General features: G+C 36.2%; 2 protein-coding genes across 7 annotated transcripts; one reads left to right on the forward strand and one right to left on the reverse strand.

The window, feature by feature from the left end:
- Window positions 1-1,371: 1,371 nt before the first annotated feature.
- LOC134830250 (spectrin beta chain, non-erythrocytic 5) lies at window positions 1,372-26,328 on the forward strand. Of its 6 annotated transcripts, none has more exons than XM_063843865.1 (15): window positions 1,372-1,673; window positions 8,437-8,789; window positions 9,878-9,994; window positions 10,279-10,665; window positions 10,730-15,217; window positions 15,281-15,577; window positions 15,774-15,919; window positions 15,987-16,067; window positions 18,073-18,187; window positions 18,250-18,616; window positions 18,765-24,319; window positions 24,503-24,671; window positions 24,831-24,971; window positions 25,058-25,444; window positions 25,777-26,328. In XM_063843865.1, the coding sequence occupies exons 2-15, from the start codon at window positions 8,502-8,504 to the stop codon at window positions 25,980-25,982; spliced, it is 12,744 nt and encodes a 4,247-aa protein (XP_063699935.1). In that variant the 5' UTR covers window positions 1,372-1,673; window positions 8,437-8,501; the 3' UTR covers window positions 25,983-26,328. The 6 variants fall into 6 exon arrangements, with proteins under 6 accessions (XP_063699935.1, XP_063699775.1, XP_063700097.1 ...); XM_063843705.1 differs by lacking the exon at window positions 1,372-1,673 and adding an exon at window positions 7,322-7,513; XM_063843949.1 differs by lacking the exon at window positions 1,372-1,673 and adding an exon at window positions 7,841-7,887.
- LOC134830892 (serine/arginine-rich splicing factor 7) lies at window positions 16,161-17,947 on the reverse strand. The gene is made up of 5 exons (XM_063844541.1): window positions 17,847-17,947; window positions 17,384-17,676; window positions 17,226-17,321; window positions 16,615-16,737; window positions 16,161-16,554 (listed from the first exon to the last, which is right to left on the reverse strand). The coding sequence occupies exons 1-5, from the start codon at window positions 17,847-17,849 to the stop codon at window positions 16,392-16,394; spliced, it is 678 nt and encodes a 225-aa protein (XP_063700611.1). The 5' UTR covers window positions 17,850-17,947; the 3' UTR covers window positions 16,161-16,391.
- Window positions 26,329-26,644: the final 316 nt, after the last annotated feature.

Genomic DNA, 26,644 nt, shown 5'->3' on the forward strand with positions numbered 1-26,644 from the left:
TAATCAGTCATTGAAATTTCATTCAAAAACTCATAAATTTTTCTAAATCGATGTCCTTCAAGTTCAGGTGGATCCAAGAAATAGTTCAGCAAGATTTCTTTCCTTTTGCAACCAACTTTTCCTTATTGCATGAACAATGCCATAAAGTAATTTCAGCATCAAGCAAACCATTCTCGCCAAAGACGGAAGTACAAATTTGGTGATACTGACTTGATGTTAGTCTGATCCCCATAATCTCCTTATGAATTGGGAATATACCAACCTTTAGGGACCCTCCGAAAACTGCTTAAAAACGCTTTTAAAGTTTTTTGTACTAAAGAAACCGTCTGCTCCAAATGACAGCAAACGTAAACCCCCTTGTTATTACCCCAAAACTATTAACATAAGATGTTATCAGTGAGGTAGCATGGAGTAAGCTTGTATAGTCTAGATCAATGATCTAAGAATCAAATCAAAAGTCATGATCTGATGTATTTTCAAAAGAACTGATTTTCAAATTCAATCAAAAGTTTTCAACACAGAATTAAATTTTTTTGTGATACGATCTGGTCTAAAAATTGATTTGAATCAAAAAAAGATCAAGTCATTTGTAGTACAGATACAAAAACTTGAAAAACTATGACGAGAAAATTTTTTTTGCTTAAGAAATTTGGAAAGCGAGGCTTAAGAAATCGGAAAAATTTGATTTTAAACTAAAATTATGAGAAAATTTTGCACAAAGTGTCTGATTAAATAATATTAATTGTCTGTCATAAAGGTGCATCTTCCAAACAAAATTTTAGGAAAAATCCTTGGAAATTTTTGGAAATTCAAGGAAAACCCTCAGAGTACCAGTCTTTCCCACCGCAAACTCACCATGCAAATCGCCAGACCTGCGAATTCATACGTGATTCCGTACGCTGTACGGTAGAACATTCTATGGCTGTACGGGTATACGGGCTGGAACATTCTATGGCTGCACGGGTATACGCGTCACACAGGCAGCACGAAACATACGGGCAACAACTTTATCAATTTCATTCGTCTCAGAGATGTTGACTACTGTATCACGGCGTACAACAAACTCCGATGCCGTGGGTTGTGATCGCCAAATGCCAGGGGTATCCATTTGTGAGCACGCTAATTCAATTTTCGTCCAGCGATTACAACCCACACGAAGTTTGTTGTTCGCCGTGATACAGTAGTCAACATCTCTGAGACGAATGAAAGTGATAAATCACCAGATGGCGCGAAAATTCATCTTTATCAATTGCAGCCGACTCACCACCGGCTTGTTTTGTTTCACTTTCCAAAGTGTTCCATGATGGAAAATGAGACAAATCATCGAAACAGCGTGAAAAAGAAATCAGTCAGCCAAATGGAGTCGTTGAGTTAAGACGTGTTTATTTTTTACTCTGAAAATACAAAATATATACATACATAACAGACCTTTATATGTATGCAACGTAAACTTAAAAAAAATTAAAATAATATTAAAACAAAACTAGCAAAGTTGGCTGAATATTTAACCGAAATTAAAGAAACAATAAGCATCTGTTAGTTCTGTATAATAATAAAAAGTATAAAAAAATAAATATATACCTGATTGTGCTGAAATAAGCATTTTTGCCGCTGTGCTGTGTAAGAAACACACAGAAGACGTTGGCAATGTCCAAAAAAATTGCATGAGTGAGGTATTTAACAAGGGATAATTAAATTAGTTTACTATAAAATTGCTTGAAAAATAGAGAAAAATCCGAATAGTGCTGATAGTTTGCCCATATTGAAAAGAAATAATAATAACCGTACATATTAAATATGTATGAAATATGAGGAAGGAAAAAAATCAGTGTTGAAGCGGTGTGCTTCTTGTTAAAAGAGATAAAAAAAATAAACGAAGATGATGACGAAGAATAAGAAGAAGTGATGATCGTCATTGATCATTGAGAAGTTTTTGATACGTGGAAGAATTGGTGTTCAAATAAAAAAAAATAATAATTTAAGTGAAAGATTAATTCAAGAGTGTTGCATGAAAAAAAAATGATAGATGCGCTCTAGTTATGTTGCGCCAAATTGAATGAAAATATATGAGAAAATTCGTCCAGTATCTCTTACTTCCACCCAAAAAATGGCAAGAAAAAAAAAATATATTGAATAAAAAATTAAGTATTACGTGAAAGAGATATTCATCTCAGTTATAAAATTGTGGAATAAATTAAAAGGTGTTTTAGAGCTATTGTCTTTTTGAATAAATAAGTATATAAAATAAAATAAGGTCAGTGTATCCTAAGATTTCGTTTTCATCAGGTCACAAAATACCTACCTACATAATACGAAACGAATGACCTAGTGATGATGCATCGGAATTCCAAACTGCATACAAGTGCACTTTTAATGTTACGTATTATGTATATCATGGAGGAAAGAAAAAAAAAATAATAAACGACCGACCAATAAATGTTAAACAATAACTTTATGTACTTACCTACAAACTTTATTGTTCACACGGAATATTGCCATAGTTATACATATTGATTATATGCATTGGAGGCGAGTGGCGATGAGAATTTCAATAATAAAAAAAGAACAACAAAGCTAATGACTACCTGTTCTCATCTGCTGTCTACTTTTCTATTTCTCTATTTTTTAAACCACCGTACCAAATTGTACATAAATTGATGATTATTCTCATGATAATGATTACTCACAGCAGCCGAACGAAGAAATGTGTGTTTGTGAGCGGTGGAGATGAGACATAATAAGCGTGGTAGCGCGCATACAGACTCCAAAAACCGGCTTACTCCCATACCTAATACAAAAATAATAATAATAAAGATGATGGTACCCAATGTTGTTCATGATGACGATGATGATGATGATCAAATATCTGGTTATTTGTTACATTCCACATATTTTCTTTCTTCTACATAGTATTTTTTTAAGATATACTGGTTATTTTTTTATTCGTAGGAAACACAAGTGCGCCTTTCGCCGTTAAAAATTATCTCGATTTAATAATCAAAAAAAAAAAAATTTATATATTTTTTCACACTTAAACGGTGACGTAGCCGTTATACTCATTCCACGAAAAACAAACAAATTAACTTCAACTTGTGAAAAAAAACGTAAATTGCTTAAAATTGCTTATGAATTCATGACACAGTTTCGTTGTTTCGAATTTCTTTTCTTCAACTTCTCGTGAAAAAATATTTATATAACATTTGTACCAAGAATTGTTATCAAAAATAATATATTTAACATGTATTAATATAAATAGTGACTCAACTTCTTATTGAAAGGTTAATCAATATGACCTTTTTTTTACAAATTATCACATCGTTTCATGTGATTCCATCATTTCATTTACTAGATTAATAAATTCACAAGACAAAAGAATCAACGAGAGAAGAAAAAGAACAGTAGACGGCTTAACTGTATTATTATTGTTATTAGTCTCAAGTGTTTATAAAGTATTTCAAAAGAAAAAAAAAATCAACGCGAATATAATGTTTCTGGAAGACCTGCAAGATACCTTTCTTCAAACGAGTCATTGGTATTTCATTACAGAACTCGTATCGGTTGATAGAATTTCAGGTCTGTTGCATTTCATCTTGTAATTGTTTTCCATCAATAAACAAATGTATATATTTTCATAATGAGTAAAAATTTTAATAATTCATGAAAAATGACAGTACGAATATTAAACAGAAATTTAATTATTTTGATAACATACATTTTATTGTTATTAAATATAACTAAGATCAATAATAAAAATGATCAATATGGCCGGCCAGACATTTTTTGTGTCTCAAATAATAAATATTAAATGTGTGTTTAAAATTCATCAGAACTAAACAAATAAAATAATTTTATTTTACATATGTGAAAGAAACTCTTCATATGTGCAACATATTTCAATTTTTCCTTATTGGGGCACGCATCAACAAGAACAACAGCTACAAAGTAAAACGGATATTTATTTTTAGATGAACGTGAACAAATACGATCCATTTGTTGGCAATATAAGTAACAACAACAAAAAAATATCCTAATGCAAATGTCTTTTAAAGCCGTTGACGCGACAAAATAAACTAGTTGTATGATGTCATAAAACAACAGAGTATTAAAAAAACGCTTTCTTTATTTCTGTACATCTGTACACAAACATGCACTACGTTAAAGATTATATTACAACTTGGTCATCGTCGTTGTCGATCAATCTGCTATTTTGTCTGGATTCCATTTATTTTCATTTGCAAGTAACAAGAGAGTTCACATTGACTGCCTACCTACCAAAAGCGTCGTCTTGATGGTGATGATGTGTAGTGAAGCGTGTGAGCAGAAAGTTTACTTTTTTTTCTGCTATCAATTGTAAATACTTCTTTTGATAACTGTTCGTAGTTCGACGTGACAGAAAACTTTAAATAATAATCGAAACAAAAGATGTCTTTCTCTCTTGTTCTATTTATTTGTGTGTGACAAGCATTGTTGTAATGGTATTCAAATCATGTATCACAGGAAAAATCACCAAAGTGTAACAAACTAACGCAACACTGATTCCCCGCTGTATTTAGCGTTTAAACAAAACTAAAGTGTTCTAGTAGTAGGTCATTCAATCGCTGTCCATATTGTTCAACGACAATAAAAAAAAGTTGATCATTGCTCGCTTATTATATTTAATGTGTCATCGTCACAAAAATAAGCTTGTTGCTTCATCGTCCTCTTCTGCACTTGACCATTTTTAACAAGAAAAAAGCCAAATCACGCAAATAAATACATTGACAATGAATAAACGGTTAAAAAAATCCACTTTTGCACTACAAGTTCAATAAACAAGTAAACTTGCACCTTAACAAGTATTTAATGCTGATTGAACGTGATTTTCTTCAGTATTTGCAAGGTGTGTCGAATTACGATCGAAAACTTCCACTAATTGACTTTTTTTTTTGTTTGATTACTAATGTAATTCTAAGTGACCTTTAAAACGGTCGTATAGAATATTAAGTTCAGATAATGAAACAACTTTGCATTTAACTATGAGAATTCGTAAGATTCGACTAATTTTTTTTTCTAAAAGCAAATATTTGTATAATTTTCAGATAATGGTTTCAATAAACTTTGAAAAACTTTTCTAAATTTTAAATTAATTTTTTTTTCTTTTTGTGACATTTTTTCTTTTGACTTGTTATAATGTTCAAAATTAGTATTTCATTTTTTGATCTACAAAGTCTCAAAAACTTTGAAGCTCAATATCATCTTATTGGTGCTGATTTTTACAAAATGTTGGTACCGTACGAAGGAAGAATAAACAAATAACCCAAAAAATGTTTTATTAGAATTTTTTTGGATTTTTAGTCGATTCTTTCGAATTATCAAAGTTAATAATATATAATAATAAGTGTGAATAAAAGCGAAAAACAAATGACATCATAAGAAACGTACAAATTTTTGCGACATGAGTTGACTAGATTGGAGATTAAAATAATTCAATCAATATAGTAAACAATTGCAAAAACACGATTCTATTCTATTATGAGGATTCTTTTTTAAAGTTTGTGCTTTTTGACGGCAATCTGTTTGATACTTGAATTTCTCAAGCAGAATGAAATATAAAACACATGTAAGCTTTTAATATCAATAAATCGAGTGTTTATATCACTTTTAGTGCTATCATCATAAAGTCTGCACTCGTACAGTGAAACACTTGATAATTGCTCAATCAGGCATAAAACAAATATCAAGTAGTAGTTTTTACGAAAAAGTATTCAGTATTCATCATCAATACATATTACATATATGTACAAATAATGCAAATTCCTCAAATGTTTATAAATGAAATGTTTTCATGATCTTTCATGCTAATAGCTTAGGTATGATTAGAGTTAATAATTTTGAATTACAAATTTTATTTTTAAGGTCGTTCAACTTGTTGTCTGAGTATTAACTGAAAAATTGTTCACTGTATGAAAAGTGATGGTGTAAGATATTAATCATTGTTTGATGGGAACTGATTTTGATTATATTAGATAAAAAAAACTCCTTCTCGACAGCATAAGCACCATCTTTATTTTTTTTTTGTATTCAATTCAACGAGGCTTATGCATTTTAATTGTTTTGTGTAAAAATATTTTTGTTGCCAAAACTTTCACTTTCATTGACAGCACAAAATCACAACCTCGCAAGCCTCGCGCAATTGCATACATGCATTTTTTGTGCATTCAACTTACCGTATTTGAACAAAAAAGCCGACACGTTTACCGTTCTCTTGAAAAAAAAGCGTAAGTGAATGATGGTTTATTAGTGTAGGTTGCAATCGGTTTAATCTCGATACCTTAGGGCCTTTTAAAAAGGTTTTCTCAATGATTTTATACAGAGACGTCTGTACACAAACAGAATTCCAATCAAACAACAACGGTCTATCAATGGAATCGAAAATGTGTCAGCAGTTGTTTTGTTTTTATTCTGCACTTGTCTAAACTCACTATCTACTTATGAAACAGTCGATCGCCGCTTCCGTGTATTCAACATACATTTTTAGTCTATCATCGTTTTTATTGTAATAATAACTACATAGGTACAGATTAATTAGAGTAGAACAAATTCCATTCATTTTGTTGAACGACGATCACGATTCCATTTGAATTTGAATAACATTTATGATTCATCTAGTGACCGTGTATGATCACTTTATCAGTGCATAATTGTGTGTATCTTTAAAGGAGGGGAAGCAAATATCACAACTTTAGTTGGATGGAAGTGTCGACTATCTCTTTTTTTTATCTTATCAATAATCAAACAAGAAATATGCAAATAACGAATAATAGCTTTTATTAAAATCTGACTCGCCGATCCATTTTTTGTCGGTTTTTTATATGCTTTTTAATCAGAAGTCCAATTTTTTAAATGGTTTAAATTATTTGACAATTATTTTTTAGGTACATTTTCTTATAATTTTTTTCACATAAAAGAAAAATAAAAATATTGATAAGCGGTTCAAAAGTATTTAAATTTATTAATTATATATGAAAAAGTATTTCAAAACCTGATTTTAATTTTTTTTTTCAATTTATACAAAAAAATTGTATCAAAAAGTTCGTGGCCAAATAATCTTGTTTTCTAAAGACAATTAGAAAAAGTGGTTTTATATTCATTTCCCATTTCCCATTTCCCATTACTTAACATTATTTTTACAAAAATTTGTTCGGATATTTTCGTTCAAGTTATCTTATCATCGTCCACCTTAATTTTCTATATGTATAAGAGCGATAAGACGATAGCTATAATTTGTATAGTGGATTTTTTGGAACCACATTTAGTATCGTTTTCGTGTTTCCGCTGTTAATATCGATTCCTACTGCACTTACCTTACTTACTAAAGAATTTTTTCAATATTTACAAGGAAAAACAATTATAAAATTACGTACCGAGTCGATTAGCAATCGACGTCGCGACGATAAATTCTTGTAATATAAAACCTATTCAAAGAAAACATTTAAAATGTCACGTTCAGGAAAATACACTGGCAAAAGATACGGTGAGCTTCTGTAAAATAACGATTTCTACTACAAATAAGCGTTCATTGAACAAACAAGATAAGATATATAAATTAGGTAATAAATTACAAAATAGGTACTTTGAATCAATCATCGAATTATCAGACATTCCTGTTCAATAACTCAATGTTCGGAAATCGATTGAAAATATTCTCAACTTCATAATTGTCGAATTAAAAATTTTTATATTTTTTTTTGTGGTCACTTCCTTTTCCGAAAATTTTTAATTAATTATTTTTTTTTGCAAATGATCACTTCCATGATGTTTTTTAAAAGTGTATGGAATAAAATGATAACAGATAAGAAACTCTAAACTTGTGACTTCTGTTTGTTTTAGAAGAATGTGTTTGTATACGTTAGTAACAATAAATTACTTTTTTTTTTTATATGAAAACGGAAATGGCGTTGTAGTAATATGTTTCAAATTTTTTAAAACTAAAATCTTAAAAAATAATCTAAATCTTAAAATAAAATAAAAATAATAAAAGGAAAATTAATCAATCATTCAATAAGTCGCTATTTTTTCAATTAATATATTTCTGGATTATATCATTATGTAGGCAGTTCAATGTATAATATTTATTTTTATGAATTTTTAAAAAAAATATTACTTTAATACTAAATATGAGACTTAGAAACACTCAAATACTAACGTACTTGAGTTAAAAATTAATCTCATATAGATAATTTTAGACTGAAAGCTTATTATTATTATTATGTTAATAACCATGAATGAAATTGTCGATTAAATTTTCACAAGTGTTTTCGAGACCGAGAGTGGAAGGTTTATTTTTTTAGCTGTCTTTAATTGATCTGGTTTAATCGGATTTTTCTCTTGATCATAATTCACATCAATGTGAAGTGCAGAGCTAATGGCGTTAAATATTATTATTTTTTTCCACAGAAATACAGTATGAAAGACGCTATTCATCTCAAAGAAGTTACACAGTACAACAAGAACGTATAAATATGACGCAGCGCGAGGGTATCCAAAAATTTGAAAATGACCGGATAAAGGCATTGCAAGAGGAACGTTTGCACATACAAAAGAAAACATTCACGAAATGGATGAACTCATTTCTCATAAAGGCCAAAATGGAAGTCGAAGATCTCTTCACGGACCTCGCCGATGGCATAAAGCTCCTGAAGCTGCTGGAGATCATTTCTGGCGAGAAACTCGGAAAACCAAATAGTGGAAAGATGCGGGTGCACAAAATAGAAAATGTCAACAAAAGTTTGGCCTTCCTGCACACAAAGGTGAGTTTGAAATGTTTACGATTTTTTTTTTCACAATTTTTATTTATTGAAGAGTTTTGTTTTTGTTACGTTTATTGACTCTGCATACGGTTACCTTGCGGTTAATCAATGAAAAATCTTTAACTGTTTATTCTGGTTTCTCCAATGGCTAAATATGTGTTTAACATAATATGTGCGTGTTAATAAAATTTAAAACAGAGAGAGAGAAAAAAAAAGTACAGTCAATTGCACTCAACGTTTTACGTTATATTTGAACAGAATAAATATATTTAGATAATATTCACAAGAATGTCACGGAACCGGTTTAACGTCTATGCTCTCAAGTGTACTACAGTCTTATAAAAATTATGATTTGTGGACATTTCAGACTCTTTTAAAAGGACTTTTTGCAGCAACACGTGTCTCCAACAGAAATAAAAATACTTTTGATGGAAAAACAAATGACTAAAAATGAAATACAAAATGTTTACATTCACTATCTATGTATCTATAAAGTTCAGAAACCTGTTTCTGCGGAATGACCTTGACTTCGTCAGTACATTGATCGTTCTAAAAGAAGCAAATTCATTCAACACAATATCAATAAAGAGTACCTAATGTAGAGTATTGCGAAAAATATTTCACAAAACAATTGAAAAAACACAAAATGACTTTAATTGATGAGTCATGCCGTCGCTCCGTGTTAGAAATACAAATTTTGCCGAATTCCTATCAAATTCTTAAAAAATTCCTCTCGAGTTTTGAGTTTTTTTTTGTTGTGACTATGAGATCACTGTTAGCTCAAGTGATGTGTTCTATTTTTTTGTCACAAAGGAAGACAGATCGCCAGTTATCTGCATAATTTCACAAAAAAGTAATTTATAGTATTTTATTTCCTGTTTTTTTTTTCTTAAATAATATTAACTAAAAAAACGTAAATGAGGAAAGAGAAATAAAACCAAACCAGAGAAACGAGAATACGCGGTAAATCTATATGTTTTGAAATACAAACAAAAAAAAATCGCGAAATGATTGAAATTAAACAAAAAGTCATTCAAGTGTTAATATTGTGAGAATAAAATCTAACAATTTTTTCCTTTTTTTTAAAGGTGCGATTGGAGTCGATTGGGGCGGAAGACATTGTCGATGGCAATCCACGATTGATTTTGGGTCTCATCTGGACTATCATCTTGCGTTTCCAAATTCAAGAGATCGAAATTGACGTGGTAAGTATTTGTTTGTCAATCGTGCGATGACAAAAGCTCTTTGTTATGTTAATCCGTTAAAAATACCTAATAAAAAAAAGAAAAATACAAGAGAGACGTTCGTGCCTTAAACCATCAAACAAGTTCTTCGTTCGAATCAAGAACAAATAACTTCTTTCCTCGTGTCATGCTTGTCTTGACTCAATGATTATCACATATTTTGGCCAAATTTGTTTATCTTCGATATATTTCACATGTCCATTCATGAATGACCAATATTTCGTTTTTAAATTATTTTTCAATAGGATGAAGAAGACGAATCATCCGAGAAGAAATCCGCTAAAGATGCTCTTCTCTTATGGTGCCAAAGAAAGACGTATGGCTATCAGGGTGTCCATATTCAGGACTTTACGAATTCATGGCGTAGCGGTTTAGGATTCAATGCATTGATTCATTCACATCGGCCCGATTTGTTTGACTACTCGCAGTTACAACCTGGCAGAAATATCGAAAACTTGAATCATGCATTTGATGTTGCAAGTACTGAGTTGGGTATTCCTCGATTGTTGGATGCCGAAGACATTGACACAACGAGACCGGATGAAAAATCAGTTCTTACCTATGTAGCATCATACTATCATACCTTTGCCCGCATGAAAAATGAGCAAAAAAGCGGAAAGAGAATTGCTAACGTGAGTATTTTTATATTTTCAGTTCTTTTCCATTTTTTTTATATGACATTTTTACTATTTATAGATTGTTGGTAAGCTCATGGATGCCGATAAGAAGAAAATCCATTATGAGCGTTTGACCTCTGACCTTTTGACTTGGATTCGTTCGAAAACTCGAGAACTGGAAAAACGTAACTTCCCAAATTCTTTGGAAGGCATTCAAAAGGAGCTTTTAGTTTTCAAAGAATATCGAACGATAGAAAAACCACCCAAATACAAGGAACGAAGTGAAATTGAAGCCCTTTATTTCCACATTAACACCCTTTTGAAATCGCTCAATCAACCGCACTACACCCCCCAAGATGGTCAACTAATCAACGATATCGAACGAGCATGGCAAAAACTCGAAAACGCCGAGCACAGTCGAGAAGTTGCTTTGCGCGACGAATTAATGCGACAAGAAAAACTAGAGCAACTGAACTATAAATTCGAGAAAAAGTCCGTTTTGCGTGAAGGTTATTTGAAGGAAATGATCCAGGTCCTTTCCGATCCGCGTTACGGCTCGAATTTGGTGCAAGTTGATGCGACCGTTAAGAAACACGAAGCGATTTCCGCCGACATTCTTGCGCGTGTCGAGAGATTCAAGGATTTGACGGCAATGGCAAACGAACTCATCAAGGAACGTTATCACGGAAGTGATCGTGTGAAGAAACGCGAGGAAGAAGTACTCGAAAAATGGCAAGAACTCCTAGATCTATTGGAAAAGCATAAAACTAATCTGCTACAAATGAGTGGCTTGATGAATTTAATGCGTGAAATTGATGCCACAATCGTTACGATCAAAGGACTTCAAGTTCAATTCGCATCCGAAGATGTGGGTCCACATTTGTTGGGCGTCGAGGAGTTACTTCAAGCTCATTCGTTACAAGAGCTGCAAGTTACAACGTTGGGCGAAACGCAAAAGCGCTTTACACGTCAAGGAGACGCTTTTAAAAAGTCAAATTCAAAAGACCTACCTCTGCTGAATGAGAAATTCAACGAGTTCAATCAGCTGTATTTGGATTTATTGAATTTGAGTGCTCAACGGAAGGCACGTTTGGAAGAAGCTCGTGACTTTTATCACTTCCTTGAAGATCACGAAAACGAAGAAGGATGGCTCATTGACAAACAACGCATCTGCAAGGCAGGCATTACAGCAAAAGACCTACGAGCTGTCATGTCGTTGCAGCAAAAGCACAAAACGCTTGAGGATGAAATGAAAGCACGCAAACCAAAGTCCATCCAGCTAAAGGACATTGGAAAGAAACTAATGCAAGAAAAACATCCACGAGCCACAGAAGTCACATCGCGCATGGATTCCTTGCAAGAACACTGGAAAGCTCTCGAAGACTTGGTTGAACTGCGCAAACGACAACTTGATGATGCCGCCGAAGCATATCAATTCTATACAGATGCCAATGAGGCTGATTCTTGGTTGAACGAGAAAATGTCGCTGGTGGCCTCAAATGACTTTGGAGTGGATGAACCTTCAGCTCAAGCTTTGCTCCAACGTCATCGAGATCTGCAAGGGGAATTGAATGCGTACTCTGGCGACATTTTAAATCTCAATCAGCAGGCAGACAAACTGATCAAAGCCGGAATCTGCACACTGGAGTTGTCAAATGAACCAGAGACAATTCCCGAGGAGGTGGAACAAGAAGAATGGGTGAATGAAACACGCCTTGTACCGAAAGAAGTGTGGGATGAAGAGCCAGTCGAACGATTGGAACACAAAACTGTCACGGAATACAAAATGTTCCCGCATGTCAAGGCGATGTATTCCTACGAAGGACAGGGAATGAAAATGGCAAAAGGCGAAATTCTCATATTACACAACAAGACAAACCCCGATTGGTGGAGCGTTCGTAAGCTCGAGGGTCAGGAAGGTTTCGTACCGGCTTCCTATGTCCGAGAAATTGAACCACGTCAAGTGCCATGCTTGGTTCGCAAAGCTGAAAAAGTCAAAACGACACAAAAAGTGAAGAAGACAATTTTGGTAAAAGAAATTGTTCCTGTCAAACGTATCAAACCAGCAAAAGCGTCGCAAGTTAGGCCATTAGTAAAGAGACGTGCGGAAGGCGAGACACCTGTCGACAGCAACGACAGTGTCGAAAAACGTCAAAAACGTATCAATGGCACTTACGATCAGTTGCAGGACCTAGCACAACGAAGACATGCCTTGCTCGAGGATTCTATTCGGTTATTTGGATTTTACAAAGAGTGCGATGACTTTGAAAAATGGATCAAAGATAAAGAAAAGTTGCTGAAGACCGAAGATCCCAACGACAATGTCGAAGTTGCCAAGCGAAAGTTTGAAAAATTCCTCACAGACCTTTCAGCTTCTTCTAAGCGCATTGATTCGCTTGACGGAGCTGTGAATGAGTTTGTTCGCCAAGGACATTCACAGTTGGACAAAGTCAAAGCACGCCAAAGACAAATTCATCAGTTGTGGGATCACTTGAACTACCTCAAAAGTCGAAAGGAAAAATCTCTCGAAGGTGCATCGAGTGTCGAGCTTTTTAATCGCACGTGCGAAGAAGCTGTCGATTGGATGCACGAGAAAATGATGCAACTAGATACGGCTGAACTGGGTCCCGACTTGAAAACTGTAAAGGCGCTTCAACGAAGACACGAAAACTTGGAACGTGAGCTAGCTCCGGTGCAAGAAAAAGTCAATCGTGTCAATTTGCTTGGAAATTCAGTAAAAGATTCCTACGTTTCCGAAAAGGCAAATGTTACGGAGCGTCAAAAACAGATACAAGACATGCTCCAAAAGGTCCAAAGTAAAGCACTTGAGCGTCGCTCGCGACTAGAAAATGCCGTTGGACAGCAAATTTTCACAAATAGTGCCAAAAGTTTGTTCAATTGGGTCGATGACATTAAAAATCAGATTGCTCAAGAGGAAACTGCAAAAGATGTCACCACCGCAGAAAACCTGCGAAAGAAACACTATGATTTGGGAGAAGAAATTGACTCGCAAGACGATGAGTTCCGCGAAGTATTATCATTGGGAAAAAATATCTACGAGAAAAATCCATCATTGAAAGAAATTCCTGCAGCATTGGAAAAACTTCAAAAGGAACAGAAAGAGGTGCGTGACGCGTGGAAAGAAAAAGAGCAATATCTCCAACAATCCGTCGAATTGCAAATTTTCAATCGAGAAGCTGACAAAATTGACGCCACAACAAAAAGTCACGAAGCCTTCTTGGAGTACATGGATCTTGGTACCTCTTTAGATGACGTTGAGGCGATTTTGAAGAGACACAATGATTTCGAAAACACCCTTGCAGCCCAAGATAAAGTATGCAAGGGCTTTTCGGATCATGCTGATAAACTCATTCAAGCACAACATTACGATTCAGCGTATATAAATGAGCGACGACGCCAAGTACTCGCGAAACGGCAAAAAGTCAAAGATTTGGCAGCCCAACGTCGAGCTGCTCTTCAAAATTCCAAGGATTATCAGCAATTCGTGTCAGACGTCGATGACTTGAATACCTGGTTGGACGACAAAATTCGCATTGCAAGTGACCAGAGCTACAAAGATCTGTCCAATTTGCCTCGAAAATTACAAAATCACAAAGCTTTCGATCGCGAATTACGCGCAAATGAAGGTCAGTTGAGAAGTGTCAACAAAAATGGTGAATCCCTCATTAAACGAGGAAATCGGGCAAACGAAGTGCAACAAGCTCTTGAGAATGCAAACCAAAAGTGGAAAAACCTCATGGCACTATCTCTCGAAAAAGGTCGACGTCTCGAACAGGCGGGACTCCAACGTGAGCATAACCGAAATATCGAAGATGCAAAAACAAAACTCGTTGATTTCGAGACTGTGTTGCAAAGTAAACAAGTTGGACAGGATTTACGATCATGCAAAGAGCTACTGAATAAACATCAAATAGTCGAGCAAGATATCACAATGTGGGAGCAGAAAATAACAGAATTAGTTGCTTTTGGTGAGGAAATGGCACATGAAGGGCATTTTGATGCACCGAACATTCAGAAAGAGACAAAAAAGCTTCAAAATCAATTCAAAACATTGCATTCACCGATTAGACATCGTCGAGCTGCGTTAGAAGAAAGTCTTAAATTCCATAAATTCGTTTTTGAGCTGGACACAGAGTTACAATGGATAAATGAACGAGCCACTGGTGCCGGTTCCGATCAACTTGGTCAGAATTTGCATCAAGCGCAAAGTTTGTTTAAGAAACACAAGAAACTCGAAGCGGAAATTGAAGGGCACCAACCGATGATTGATAAAGCTCTCGCTTCTGGCAGACAATTTATTGAAAAAAATCATCCGGAGAAGAAACAAGTTGAAAAGCTTTGTAACGACTTGCAAGAAGCTTGGGAGGACCTTCAAGATAAATCCGATATCCGCAGCAAGAAACTCGATCAAAGTTTAAAAGCGCAACAATATTTGTCGGAAGCAGGTGAAATTGAAACTTGGCTTGGAGAGAAAAATAATGTTTTGCGATCTACTGACTACGGTCGTGATAGGGACTCAGCGACGAAGTTGTTGACCAAACATAAGGTAAATTTGTCAATTTAATTTTTTTAAACAAAAATAATAAATATTGTTTCCATGATTTCTTAGGCAATTGAGTTAGAGCTGGATACCTATTCGGGAATCGTGTCGGAAATGGGACACACTGCAAGCACAATGATCGCTGCTAAACATCCGGATAGCAAAGTGATTGCTGCTAAGCAACAGCTGATTGAAAAAATGTTGAAATCTTTGCAGAAACTTGCAGCCCAACGACAACAAAGACTGATTGAGAGTCTTCATCGTCATGAATATTTCGCGGAAGCAGCAGAGTTAGAGCAATGGATCAAGGAACAAGAGCAAGCTGCTGCATCAGAAGATTACGGTCAAGATTATGAACATTTGTTGGTAAGTTTTTTTTTCATTACCAAACTTAGTCACTCCAAATAACAAAAGACTCTAAGCTCACAAATATATTAACAACAATAAAAAAAAATGTTTTTTTTATCATTTTGTAAAAAAAAAAGTATTTCAAAACATGAAATTTCAAATTTCATTCCATTCAAGTGTATAAAATAATAAAATTTTAAAAATATCTCCACAGCTTCTTCAAAACAAGTTTGACGATCTGAAACATCGCATAGAAATCGGAGCTGAACGTTTCCACCAATGCGAGGAATCAGCTAAGAAACTCATCAGTAGCGAGAACTCTTACGTGTCAGAAATCGAAAAATGTCAAGAGCAGCTCAAGTAAGTTAACTATTTTTGTTCACATTTTGATAAAATTTGAAAAACCTATCTTTGCACGCTTACGAAGGTCGGATAATTCAGAGACCACTACGTCTCCTACACATGTGATTACAAACGACGATGTCATTGATCGGAATGAGTCTGTATGGTAAAGACTTTCTAAATTAATTTTCTTTGTTCTTGGGTTCATTTTGATGATGGGTATTTTTTCATGTTTCCATGTTTTGTTCCGTTTGTAAAACAATGTTTATTTTTGTTTATTCACGTCGATTCTTTATTTCCTATTTATTTTTTCATCTTATAATCTTAAACAAATTAAAATTATATCTAAAACTGTCATGGAATACTGATATCAAGTTAAGTTTTACAATTAATTAAGTGTTGATGAAAATTTTTCGTGTGTAGAGAAACCTTCGTTTTAGCAGAGAAGACAAAAATACTTTTTAAAACATAATTGATTAAGAATGAACGTTTACTTATCCGCTCCGTTTTCCTTTGAGACGGATGCAGAACGAGATCGGTGACGACTCACGGAACGTCTTGGTGACTTGCTTTCACCACGAGAATCGGATCTCGCACGACTGACGGAACGCTTTTCGGCACGACGATCATAATCTTCAGAACGGGAGCGAGATCTAAAAAAATTAATATAAAATTTTTAAATTCACGTCATAAAAACTAAGAAAAAATCTCACCTTTTACGCTCACGTTTCTTTTCAACGCTTTTACTGCGTGAATAACTCTTGGATCGCGTGCGATATTCTCTGGAATGTGAACGGGAACGAGATCTCGAGTAGCTTCTGCCACGAGAACGGGACCTAGATCGTGAAATAAAAGAAGAAAGATCAGTTTCTAGCTATTAATTGCTGCAAAAAAAAATTGTTTGACAGTAACTAAAAGACCCTCAAGCACAAGTCATCGAACGGATTGTTTATGAAAAATATGGAACTCACTGTCTCACATGCTAGACTTGCAGAAACCCTAGCAGATGTTCAAGAAGAGAGCGAACGCGTGTGTGCATTTCTAAACAAATATTTTCTATAATTTGTATGTTTTTTTCTGAATCTATTTGGACAAGCGATGATCTTGTTGAGACTTGTTGAAAGGTGCTTGTGTGCTTGTTTCGATAGAAGAGAGAGATTTTCACAGCAATTCGACGTGTGTGTTTTACTCTCAGCCGAATTGGAGCAACCTATAACATACAGGAAATTATTTTCTTTTTTTTTTGTGTTATTCTTGTTTGTTGCTCATTCTTCCCCTACTAATAGTTGCTTTTATTTGAGTTGTAGTTTGAGTTTATTCTTACCTGCGACGACGAGAACGACCGTTTCTGCAATCTCGCGCATAATGTCCTCGATCTCCGCATTCGTAACAGCGATCTGACGAGTTAAAGGGACGTCCTCTGAAAGGAATGCGGACCATAAATTAACATAAATAATAGGTATTTTCAGAAGAAAAGCTTACCTCGAGCTTCTTGATGCCTTCGAACGCGCAGTTCTTCCAGTAGAAAGCTCAACGCGAGCTCGTCTGCCACAAACTGTTCTGCCGTCTAAACCACGAACCGAGTCTTCTGCATCGCGTGCCGACTCAAATTCAACAAATGCAAATCCTGGCGGGTTCCGAGCGACCCAAACACTGCGAAGTGTTCCATAGTAACCGAAGGCATCTTCAATCTCCTGTTTGCTAGCGTTACTGCCAAGGTCTCCGATATATACTTTGGCGTCGTGAGGGTATCGGGACATTTTCTTGTTTGCCGACTAACAAAAAAAAAGAAAAAGGAGCCATTTATCAAAAATCGATACAAAGCGTGGGTTTGTTAAAAAGGATATTTTTAGTTACAAGACAATTCTACAACAAATCTTTGATTTCTCCGACACAATGTAAAATGTTATGTAGTAATTGCAAAGGATAAAATGCTTTTATTTACCATTTTAACTGATATAAACACTTATTTTACAATTTGTCGTCGCCAAAAGCCAAATATCCAGCACTAAATTATGAGCTGGGGCAGTTACGAACCATTTTTTTATGACCTGGGACCTTTTTCATTCAAAAATTTTTGACGGTTTTTTTTTCGTTTAGCTTTCATATCATTTGATTTTTCTTTTTAATAAATATTTTAACTAATACATAAAATTTGTAATTTTTTGCAGCAACGTCTGGCGAAACCTCTTGGACTTGTTGTCTCAACGGGAGCAACGTCTTTATGCAGCTGGTGAAATTCATCGTTTCCATCGTGATGTTGCTGAGGCATTGTTCAGAATTCAGGTAAGAATTATTTTAATTTACTATATTTCGTTATTTTTCATTCGTTTTTTTCTATTCTACAGGACAAAAATGCCGCGTTATCGAATGAACTTGGCAAGGATTTGAACTCTGCCTTAGCCCTCGACCGAAAGCACGAAGTATTTGAAAACGATTTGGTTGCAACGGAAGCTCAGTTGCAAGTTCTCGTTGAGGACTCGGTGCGTTTGAAGAACAAGTATCCTGGAGAAAATGCAGAAACCATCGAAAAACAACAAGAAATGGTTGTTGCAGCTTGGAATGACCTCAAAGAAAAATCAGCACACCGCAGTGATCAACTTGCTGCAAGCTGTGACTTGCAAAACTTCCTTACGCAAGTCCGGGATCTTATGTCATGGGCTTCCAATTTACGTGCTGCCATCCAAACAGAAGAACATGTCTCGGATGCTCCAGGTTAGTGGGGTTCAATGCCTAAATTTTTGGAATTTATAATATTTTGTTAAAAAATATAAAAATTATTAAAGAAATTAAAATTTATACTTTTTGACAATTTTTCTTTGTTCTTTGTAACAATTTTTAATTTCGAACTCTTTTTTTGCAGGTGCAACAGCATTGAAAATTCAACACGATGGCATCTACAATGAAATTGAGGCTCGCGAAGAAAAGTTCCGTTATTTGAGTGAATTGTCGGACTCGATGGTTCAAACTGGTCATTATGCTGCCGCAGAAGTTGAGGAAAAATGCACAGCTCTCCTGGATGAGCGTCAAAAACTGCACTCTGCTTGGAATAAGAAGAAAGTTTTGTTGGAACAGAAAATCGACTTGTTCTGTTTCTTGCGTGATGCCAAACAAATTGATAACATTTCTTCGAGTCAAGAAGCAGCACTGAAAAACCTAGACTTTGGTCAAAGTGTTGAAGTTGTTCAGGATCAAGTGCGTCGACACGATGCTTTCGAAAAATTAATCAAGACCCAAGACGAGAAAGTAGTCATTTTACAAGATCACGGTAGAAAACTCGTTGAACAAAATCATTATGATAGCGCCAACATCCGAAAACGCCTGCAAGAAGTCATTCATAGAAGGCAACAAGTCAAGGAATTGTGTGCGATCCAAAGACAAAAACTCGCTAATGCACTTTTGTATGCACAATTCATACGAGACACTGCTGAAGCACTCGCCTGGATTAACGAGAAGCAAAAGAGACTCGAAGCTGATGTTGGAAATCTCGCAGAAGTCACAAGTTTAGAGGACAAAATCAAGAAACTGCAGAAACATCAAGCTTTCCAAGCAGAAATCTCGGCTAATGAGGGAAGAATTGCTGAAGTGAAACAAAAAGGAGACACACTGATCGACAAAAAGCACGAACACTCTCCCGAAATAAAGGAAACCCTCAAAAAGCTTGTGGAAGCATGGGGTTTGCTGATGAAAGAAGTCGACTCTCGCGGTCGCGGACTTGAAGAAGCGCAGGACATTTTGGAATTCAATAACCAACTTGAAAAAATAGAGGCATGGAAACGTGATAAAGAGCTTATGATTCAAGCTGGTGACACTGGTAGAGATTTGGAACATTGCAATGCGCTTCGTCGTAAGCTTGACGATGTCGACTCCGATATGCGTGTTGATGAGCAACGAATTGAAAGTATCAACATTCTCGCTGACAAGTTGTTGTCGCAAGAAAAGGGTCCCAATGAGATGAAAAATGTCGAGGAACGACGTACCGAGTTCAATAATCAGTGGAAGCAACTTCAGGCAGCACTCAACAAATATCGCGAACAGTTGGATGGCGCCTACGAAGTTCATGTTTTCCACAAAGACGTTGATGACACATCGGAACGCATTGCCGAAAAGTCTCTGGCAATGAGTGTGGAGGACACGGGCAAGGATCTCGCGGCTGTCGAAGCTTTGCAACGAAAACAAGAAGCTCTGGAACGCGATATGACCGCAGTCGAACAAAAGATTGTCGAGCATGAAAAGGCAGCAAACAAACTTCGCAAGCAGCATCCGGAACGTGTGCCAGCTATCGATGAGAAACTCGGAGAGTTGAAACGCAACTGGGAACATTTGCAAAACCTCTCACTGAAACGTAAAAAGGTCCTCTCTGACGGCTATACAATTCACAAATTCATTGCCGACGTAAAAGAGCTGGAGGCTTGGGTTAACGACATCTGTAAAAAAATGGATTCTGCACCCATGCCGAATACCATTCCCGAATGCGAAACGCAGATCCAGCTTCATAACGAACGGAAAGCGGAAATTGATGGTCGATCACCGATTCTTGAGACACTTAAAGAACAAGGTGAACAACTCTCCTCAAAAGACAAAGATGTACTTAAATCCGTACACACGTTGGAACTACTCAAGTCCCAAGTACAATACGCGTGGAAAGACAAAGCTAAGCGCTTGAAAGAAGCTCACCAATTGCAACTTTTCAAAGAGCAAGCTGACCGTATCGATGAGTGGCTTGCAACGAAAGAAGCATTCCTCAATAATGATGATCTTGGTAATTCATTCAAAACTGTCGAAGCACTCATCAAAAAGCACGAGGCTTTCGTCAAGCTCCTTGGTGTCAATCGAACGGAGGAGTTGGAAAAGTTTGCCGAAGAAATTTTGGCTGAAGATCCGTATGAAGCGGATTTGGTGAAACAACGTTTATACGCTGTACAGGTTCGTCGGGATAAACTTTTCGAGATGTCGGCCTTGCGCGGAAAGAAACTCGAAGAATCTTTGCAACTCCAGCTCTTCTTGCGAAATTTGTACGAGGTCGAACGTTGGTTGAATCAAAAAATGCAAGTAGTTTGTGACGAAAATTATCGCGATCCGAGCAATCTTCAGTCGAAAATTCAAAAGCATGCGGCCTTTGACTTGGAATTGCATGCCAATAATGCAAGAATCACGAACTGTCTGAATGAGGGCGAGACATTGATCAACAATGAGCATTACGCAAGTGACGATATTGCACAACAACTGGAACTTTTGCAAACCGAATGGGCGAAACTGCAAGAAGCATCACAGCAAAAACGCGATAGACTTCAACAAGCGTACGAGGCGCTCGTTTTCGGAAGAAGTCTCGACGAATTCAACATTTGGATGGATGAAATCGAAAGTCATTTGAGTTCGGAAGACTATGGCAGAGATCTGGCTTCAGTAAATACTCTTTTGAAGAAACACGAGATGCTTGAGGCCGATGTCGCTCATCACGCCGAGGTGGCAGAGCAACTTAAGGAGACAGACGAAAAATTCCTGAAATCCGATCACTTTATGAAAGATGAAATGCATGAAAGAGCTATGCTGAGTATCAAACGTTATCATTCACTGCATGAACCAACATCCATTCGCCGTGATAATTTGGAAGATTCGTTATTGCTTCATCAATTCCTACGCGACACTGAAGACGAACTTGCTTGGTTGACAGAAAAAGAGCCAATTGCCGCAAGTAAAGACCTCGGAACGAGTCTCACTGCCGTACAATCCTTGCAGAAGAAACATCAAGCACTGGAAGCCGAAATATTATCACGTGAACCGATCATTTCGGGTATTCTCCATCGTGGTCAGCAAATGATTCGAGATGGCCACTTTGCATCTGAAGACATCGAACAACACAGCAATAATTTACAGAAAAAATTAGTACAAGTAAGAGATCTTGCATCTGTGCGCCGTTTAAGATTACTGGATGCCGTTGAATCGCAGCTTTTCTATGTGGAAGCGAACGAAGCTGAGTCGTGGATTCGTGAAAAACGTCCCATTCTTGCGTCAGGTGACTGTGGCAAGGACGAAGGATCTGTCTTGTCGCTTCAGAAGAAACTTGAGTCTATTCAACGTGAAATTGTTGCATTTGAGGGCTCCACCTTGAACAAAGTGGTGAAGCTTGCTACGAATCTGCTGGAAAGAAATCACTTTGACAGTGAGAAAATCCAAGCGAAAAATGATAAGATCCAAAAACAATTTGAAGAACTCAAAAAGTTTGCCGTGCAAAAAGAACGAAAACTAATTGAAGCCAAAAAATTGTTTGAATTTTTGCGAGAAGTAGAGGAACTGCATGAGTGGATCAACGAACAAATGGCAGTTGCTGCTTCTGAGGAATACGGAACAGATGTTGAGCATGTCGAATTGTTGACCGCATCTTTCGAAGCGTTCGTTTCGAATTTAGGCTCTAATGAAAGTCGTGTCATATCCTGCGTTGGACGTGGCGAGGTCTTGATCAACGAAAACAATCCAAACACCGAACTAATAAAGCAGAAACGGGACGAGACGAAACAACTATGGGAAGAGCTGAAGGATTTGGTGACTGCTCGACAAGAAGCCTTGGCAGGTGCTCGACAGGTTCACGTTTACGATCGTACAGCTGATGAAACCATAGCATGGATTCACGAAAAAATCTCGGCTTTGATTTCCGAGGATTATGGCACCGAATTGGAAGTCATTCAAGCTCTCGTACGACAGCATGAGGCATTCGAGACAGAACTCAAAGCTGTCAAAGACCAAATAGAAGCAGTCCAAAACGATGCAAACAAGCTTTCCGAGACATTCCCAGATGCTGCGGAGCACATTGAGGTGAAAAAAGAAGAAACAATCGAGGCATGGGCGGATTTGCTTGAGAGAACGAAGCTACGTAAACTAAAACTCGAGCAAGCGGAACAACTTCAAGCTTATTTCGACGAATACAGAGACATTATGGCATGGATTAACGAGATGTTGGCACAAATTACAGCGCCAGAACTAGCCAAAGACGTTGATGGAGCTGAACAATTGATAAATCGCATCAAGGATCACCAAACGGAAGCAAAGTCCCGCAATGAATCCTTCGAAAAGTTCTATGCAACGGGTAAACGTTTGATCGCCGAAGAGCATTTCCTTTCGAATGAAGTTCAGGAAAAAATAAGTATTCTTCAATCGAGAAAAGCTCTGCTTGATTCTACGCTTGTCAAACGTCAAGAGCTGTATGAGCTCAATTTGGACACTCAAATCTTCTTACGTGATGCTGAGTTACTCGAAAAATGGATCATTAATCGCCAGTTGCAACTAAAAGACACCAAATTAGGCGATTCCATTGCCCAGGTTGAAGATTTGATTCGCAAACATGAGGATTTCGAAAAGACATTGGCAGCGCAAGAAGACAAAATCAATGGTCTCAAGCGAATTACGATGCTCGAACAGCTATTTAAGAAGCAACGTGAAGACGAGGAGAATGCTCGTCGTTCAGAGTTCGAACGCATTGAAAAAGAACGCATCGAAGCACTCAAACAGAAGGAAGTACAGAGAATTACGGAAGAACGTCGTCGGAACGAAAAGAAGATGGATCAAAATGGATATTCGGACAAGAAAATGGCAACTGTCCAAGAAAACTCTGGAATTAGCGTACAAAAATCCAATTCGTTTGTGAACTTGTTCGGCGACAAGTTACGAAGAAATAGCGGTGATGCAAATGTCAAGCGTGCCGAAAGTATGAAAATTCAACCCAAACTACCAAAACGTACTCCAAGCTTCACGACACGACGACGAGCTCAAAGTTTCCGCAAAACACAGAAGCCGGAAGGTGTAGACTTGCCACCTGTTGAAATCCAGGGAACGCTGGAACGAAAACACGAGTTACTCTCGGGTGGCAAACGATCTCCTGTTCGTTCGTGGAAACCGTTCCACACCGTACTTTGTGGCCAGTTATTGTGTTTCTTCAAGGACGAAAATGATTTTATGGCTCAAAAGGCAGCTACGGCTCCGGTCAATATCCTCAACTCGAAATGCGAAAAAGCCGGAAATTACACAAAAAAGAAGAACGTATTCCGCTTGAGCTTACCCGATGGAAGTGAATTCCTATTTTTGGCACATTCAGTTGACGAAATGAACGATTGGATTACGAAAATTGCATTCCATGCCAGTTTGCCACCAAATTTGCAACTTATGAGTTACGATGAGTCGTTGAAACAGCAAAGCATGTCGCTAGTTACGGATGTGAAAAATTCCAGCGGGGATTTGGAAGTGTCGTCTGTCAGTAATTCATCGAGGGCATCAACGCCAGATGTGCCACCACAACATCGCAGCAACAATAGAAATGACTCATTTAGCAGTGCGAAATCACAAAATTCGAACAGCAGCACACCTCAAACGGATTATCTGATGAAACAGAAAGAACTTCGAGAACGTGAACGTCGAGAGAATCAGGTATGTATTTTTTTAACTATTTGAGCTACATTTAATATTTTTACCGCATTTAAAGGAGAATAAAAAATCGGTTCACGTTATCAATAAATTTATAAAGCCTAATTAACGAAATCGAAAGGCGGTACTTTCGTTGGTTTTTTCGTGAACGTCAACTTTAATATATTTTGTTTGTTTTAATTTTAGATGATGTCAGCTGTAATGAATCAAACAACATCTCCAGGAAACGCCAATTTGGCCGATAAGCCTCCAATTCCTCCACGTGGCGCTCCTCCTCAAGTTCCTCAAAGACAGTCTAGCTACGAAACCGTGAATGCAAATGTGCAGCTAAGGCAGAAAAATTTAAATGGAAATGGTAAGTTTTTTCAAGATTTTTTGCTCTAAAAAATGACCTTGTTAAACCCCAACTCACTCGAATCATCTTTGATGGGAACCCATTTTATTAATTTAATTTTTAAAAAATGTAAATACACATCCATTTTAACCCAAACTATGTTATTAACCCTATCTAAAGACGAAATTGATAACGGAAACGAAGTGCACCACCAACAACGACCGTATTCGCTTCAACCGCATCAGTCAATCCAAACGCGCAACGGAAACCAAAACGGGAACGAAGACTCCTGGAAACGATCATCTGAAGTTCGATTGTCAGGTAATTAAATATTTTTCTTCCATGTCCGTTCGTTTTTGTTTTGTCCTATTTTCGTGATTAAATCCCTTGCGCTTAAAAAAATGTAGAAAAGCCACCACTACCAACAGCCATGCCCCCTCAAATAATCCAACATCAACGTCAACAACATTACTTCGATCCTCAACATGGGAATGTAGCAACAACGTCAACTTATACAAAAATGACTACTTTCCAACCGATTCAACAACCAGGCAATGGATCAAACGTGATGTCATTTAACAATAATCAGCAGCTTTTGCATCAACAACAGCAACAGATGCAATTTTATGAAAAACCCTCGCCCATTCAAGCACAAAGTTTCAACTTGAGCCATCAAAGACCTTCACCGCCTCGGCAAAATGTGAACACGTGGCATCAACATACGACGACAAAAACCACATATTCCCCGGGAATCAATGATCCAAATATTGCATTCATTAATAACGAATCAGCGGGTTAGAAAAAAAAATGTTTTTTTTGCGTAGCTTCTTCTACAATTTCTGGGAAATAGTTCAACTTAAAAATAAAAAAAAATAACATTAACAAACCTACACATGACACTACTAACAATTCATTGACGGTTTATAGCAAATATTAGCTTTAACATACAATAAAAAAAAAAAACAAATAACTCACGACAGGTGAAAGTGGTTAACAACATCGATGGATCTTCAGAATTTTATTTAATTATTTTTTTTTCTCCGAGAATTGGTGATGGCACACTAGCATGCTTAAGTCGTACTTATCAAAGCTAGATGATTATTTTCCGAATTTTTCTCTTTTATAGGTTGGGGACAATCTCGCTTCGATAGTGGACGACCAGTTTCCTTACCACCACAACCGGATAACTTGTCCGTATCAACAAGAATGTCAGCAGAGAGCTCAAGTGAAAGCGAGGCTAGTGTCAACAAAGGCAGTAGCAAGGATAAGGAAAAGAAGAGCGGCATGTTCAGAATGTTCTCAAAGAAAAAGTCAAAGTCGCCGAATCAATAAGCAAGGAAAATTAATTTAAACATAGAGAGAGCGTTAGAATAGCAACTTTACAATTTTTATGATAAAAAAAAACTTACAGACGGTCTTCTTAGCTTAGCTGAGAATAGACAAATTTACGAAAAAATACTTAAAACTTTTTGCATTTTTATAAAAATTTACTATATTCATACGACATATTCTAAAAGTTTAAAATTTTGTAAAACATTTTTGAATGTTACTGAAAATTATTGTTATTACGTAGCCTTAAAAGTTTTTAACGAGTTTAACTTGATGATTTACATAATAAATATTAATAAAATTAAAAGTATTTTGCATGTTAAAGGATAAAAATCAATAAAATATATAATGGGACTATTAAATTACATCGTTAATATAATAAATAAAATAAAAATTATTACCTAGTTTTATTTTTAAAAACATCATCAGAGGTAAGTTTTGTGGCTTAATTTAAACTGTTTTCAAATCCATGTCAAATTAACAAAATAACTTTGTCTTAAATATTAAAAAAATATCAAATGTTTGGAATTTGAGCTTAATTTGTCTTTTAAGATACTAGACGTCAGCACACAAACTTAAGAGAAAACATTGATCTCGTGATCCCATTAAATGAATCTCAGAAGAATTTCCAATAAGAAAAAAAAATAATTTCAATCCAATTATTC

This window comes from Culicoides brevitarsis, chromosome 1 (genome assembly GCF_036172545.1).
Source record: "Culicoides brevitarsis isolate CSIRO-B50_1 chromosome 1, AGI_CSIRO_Cbre_v1, whole genome shotgun sequence".
NCBI lineage: Eukaryota > Metazoa > Arthropoda > Insecta > Diptera > Ceratopogonidae > Culicoides > Culicoides brevitarsis.

Bases quoted from the DNA above. Each gene is read 5' to 3' on its own strand.
- LOC134830250 (XM_063843705.1), top strand. From the start codon at position 7,477: ATGTCACGTTCAGGAAAATACACTGGCAAAAGATACG. The intron at 15,218-15,280 runs GTAAATTTGTCA...ATGATTTCTTAG, and splicing joins AGTTGTTGACCAAACATAAG to GCAATTGAGTTAGAGCTGGA. The intron at 18,617-18,764 runs GTTAGTGGGGTT...CTTTTTTTGCAG, and splicing joins ACATGTCTCGGATGCTCCAG to GTGCAACAGCATTGAAAATT.
- LOC134830892 (XM_063844541.1), bottom strand. The intron at 16,738-17,225 runs GTAAGAATAAAC...TTCACGATCTAG, and splicing joins GGTCGTTCTCGTCGTCGCAG to GTCCCGTTCTCGTGGCAGAA. The intron at 16,555-16,614 runs GTGAGATTTTTT...TAATTTTTTTAG, and splicing joins AAGAAACGTGAGCGTAAAAG to ATCTCGCTCCCGTTCTGAAG.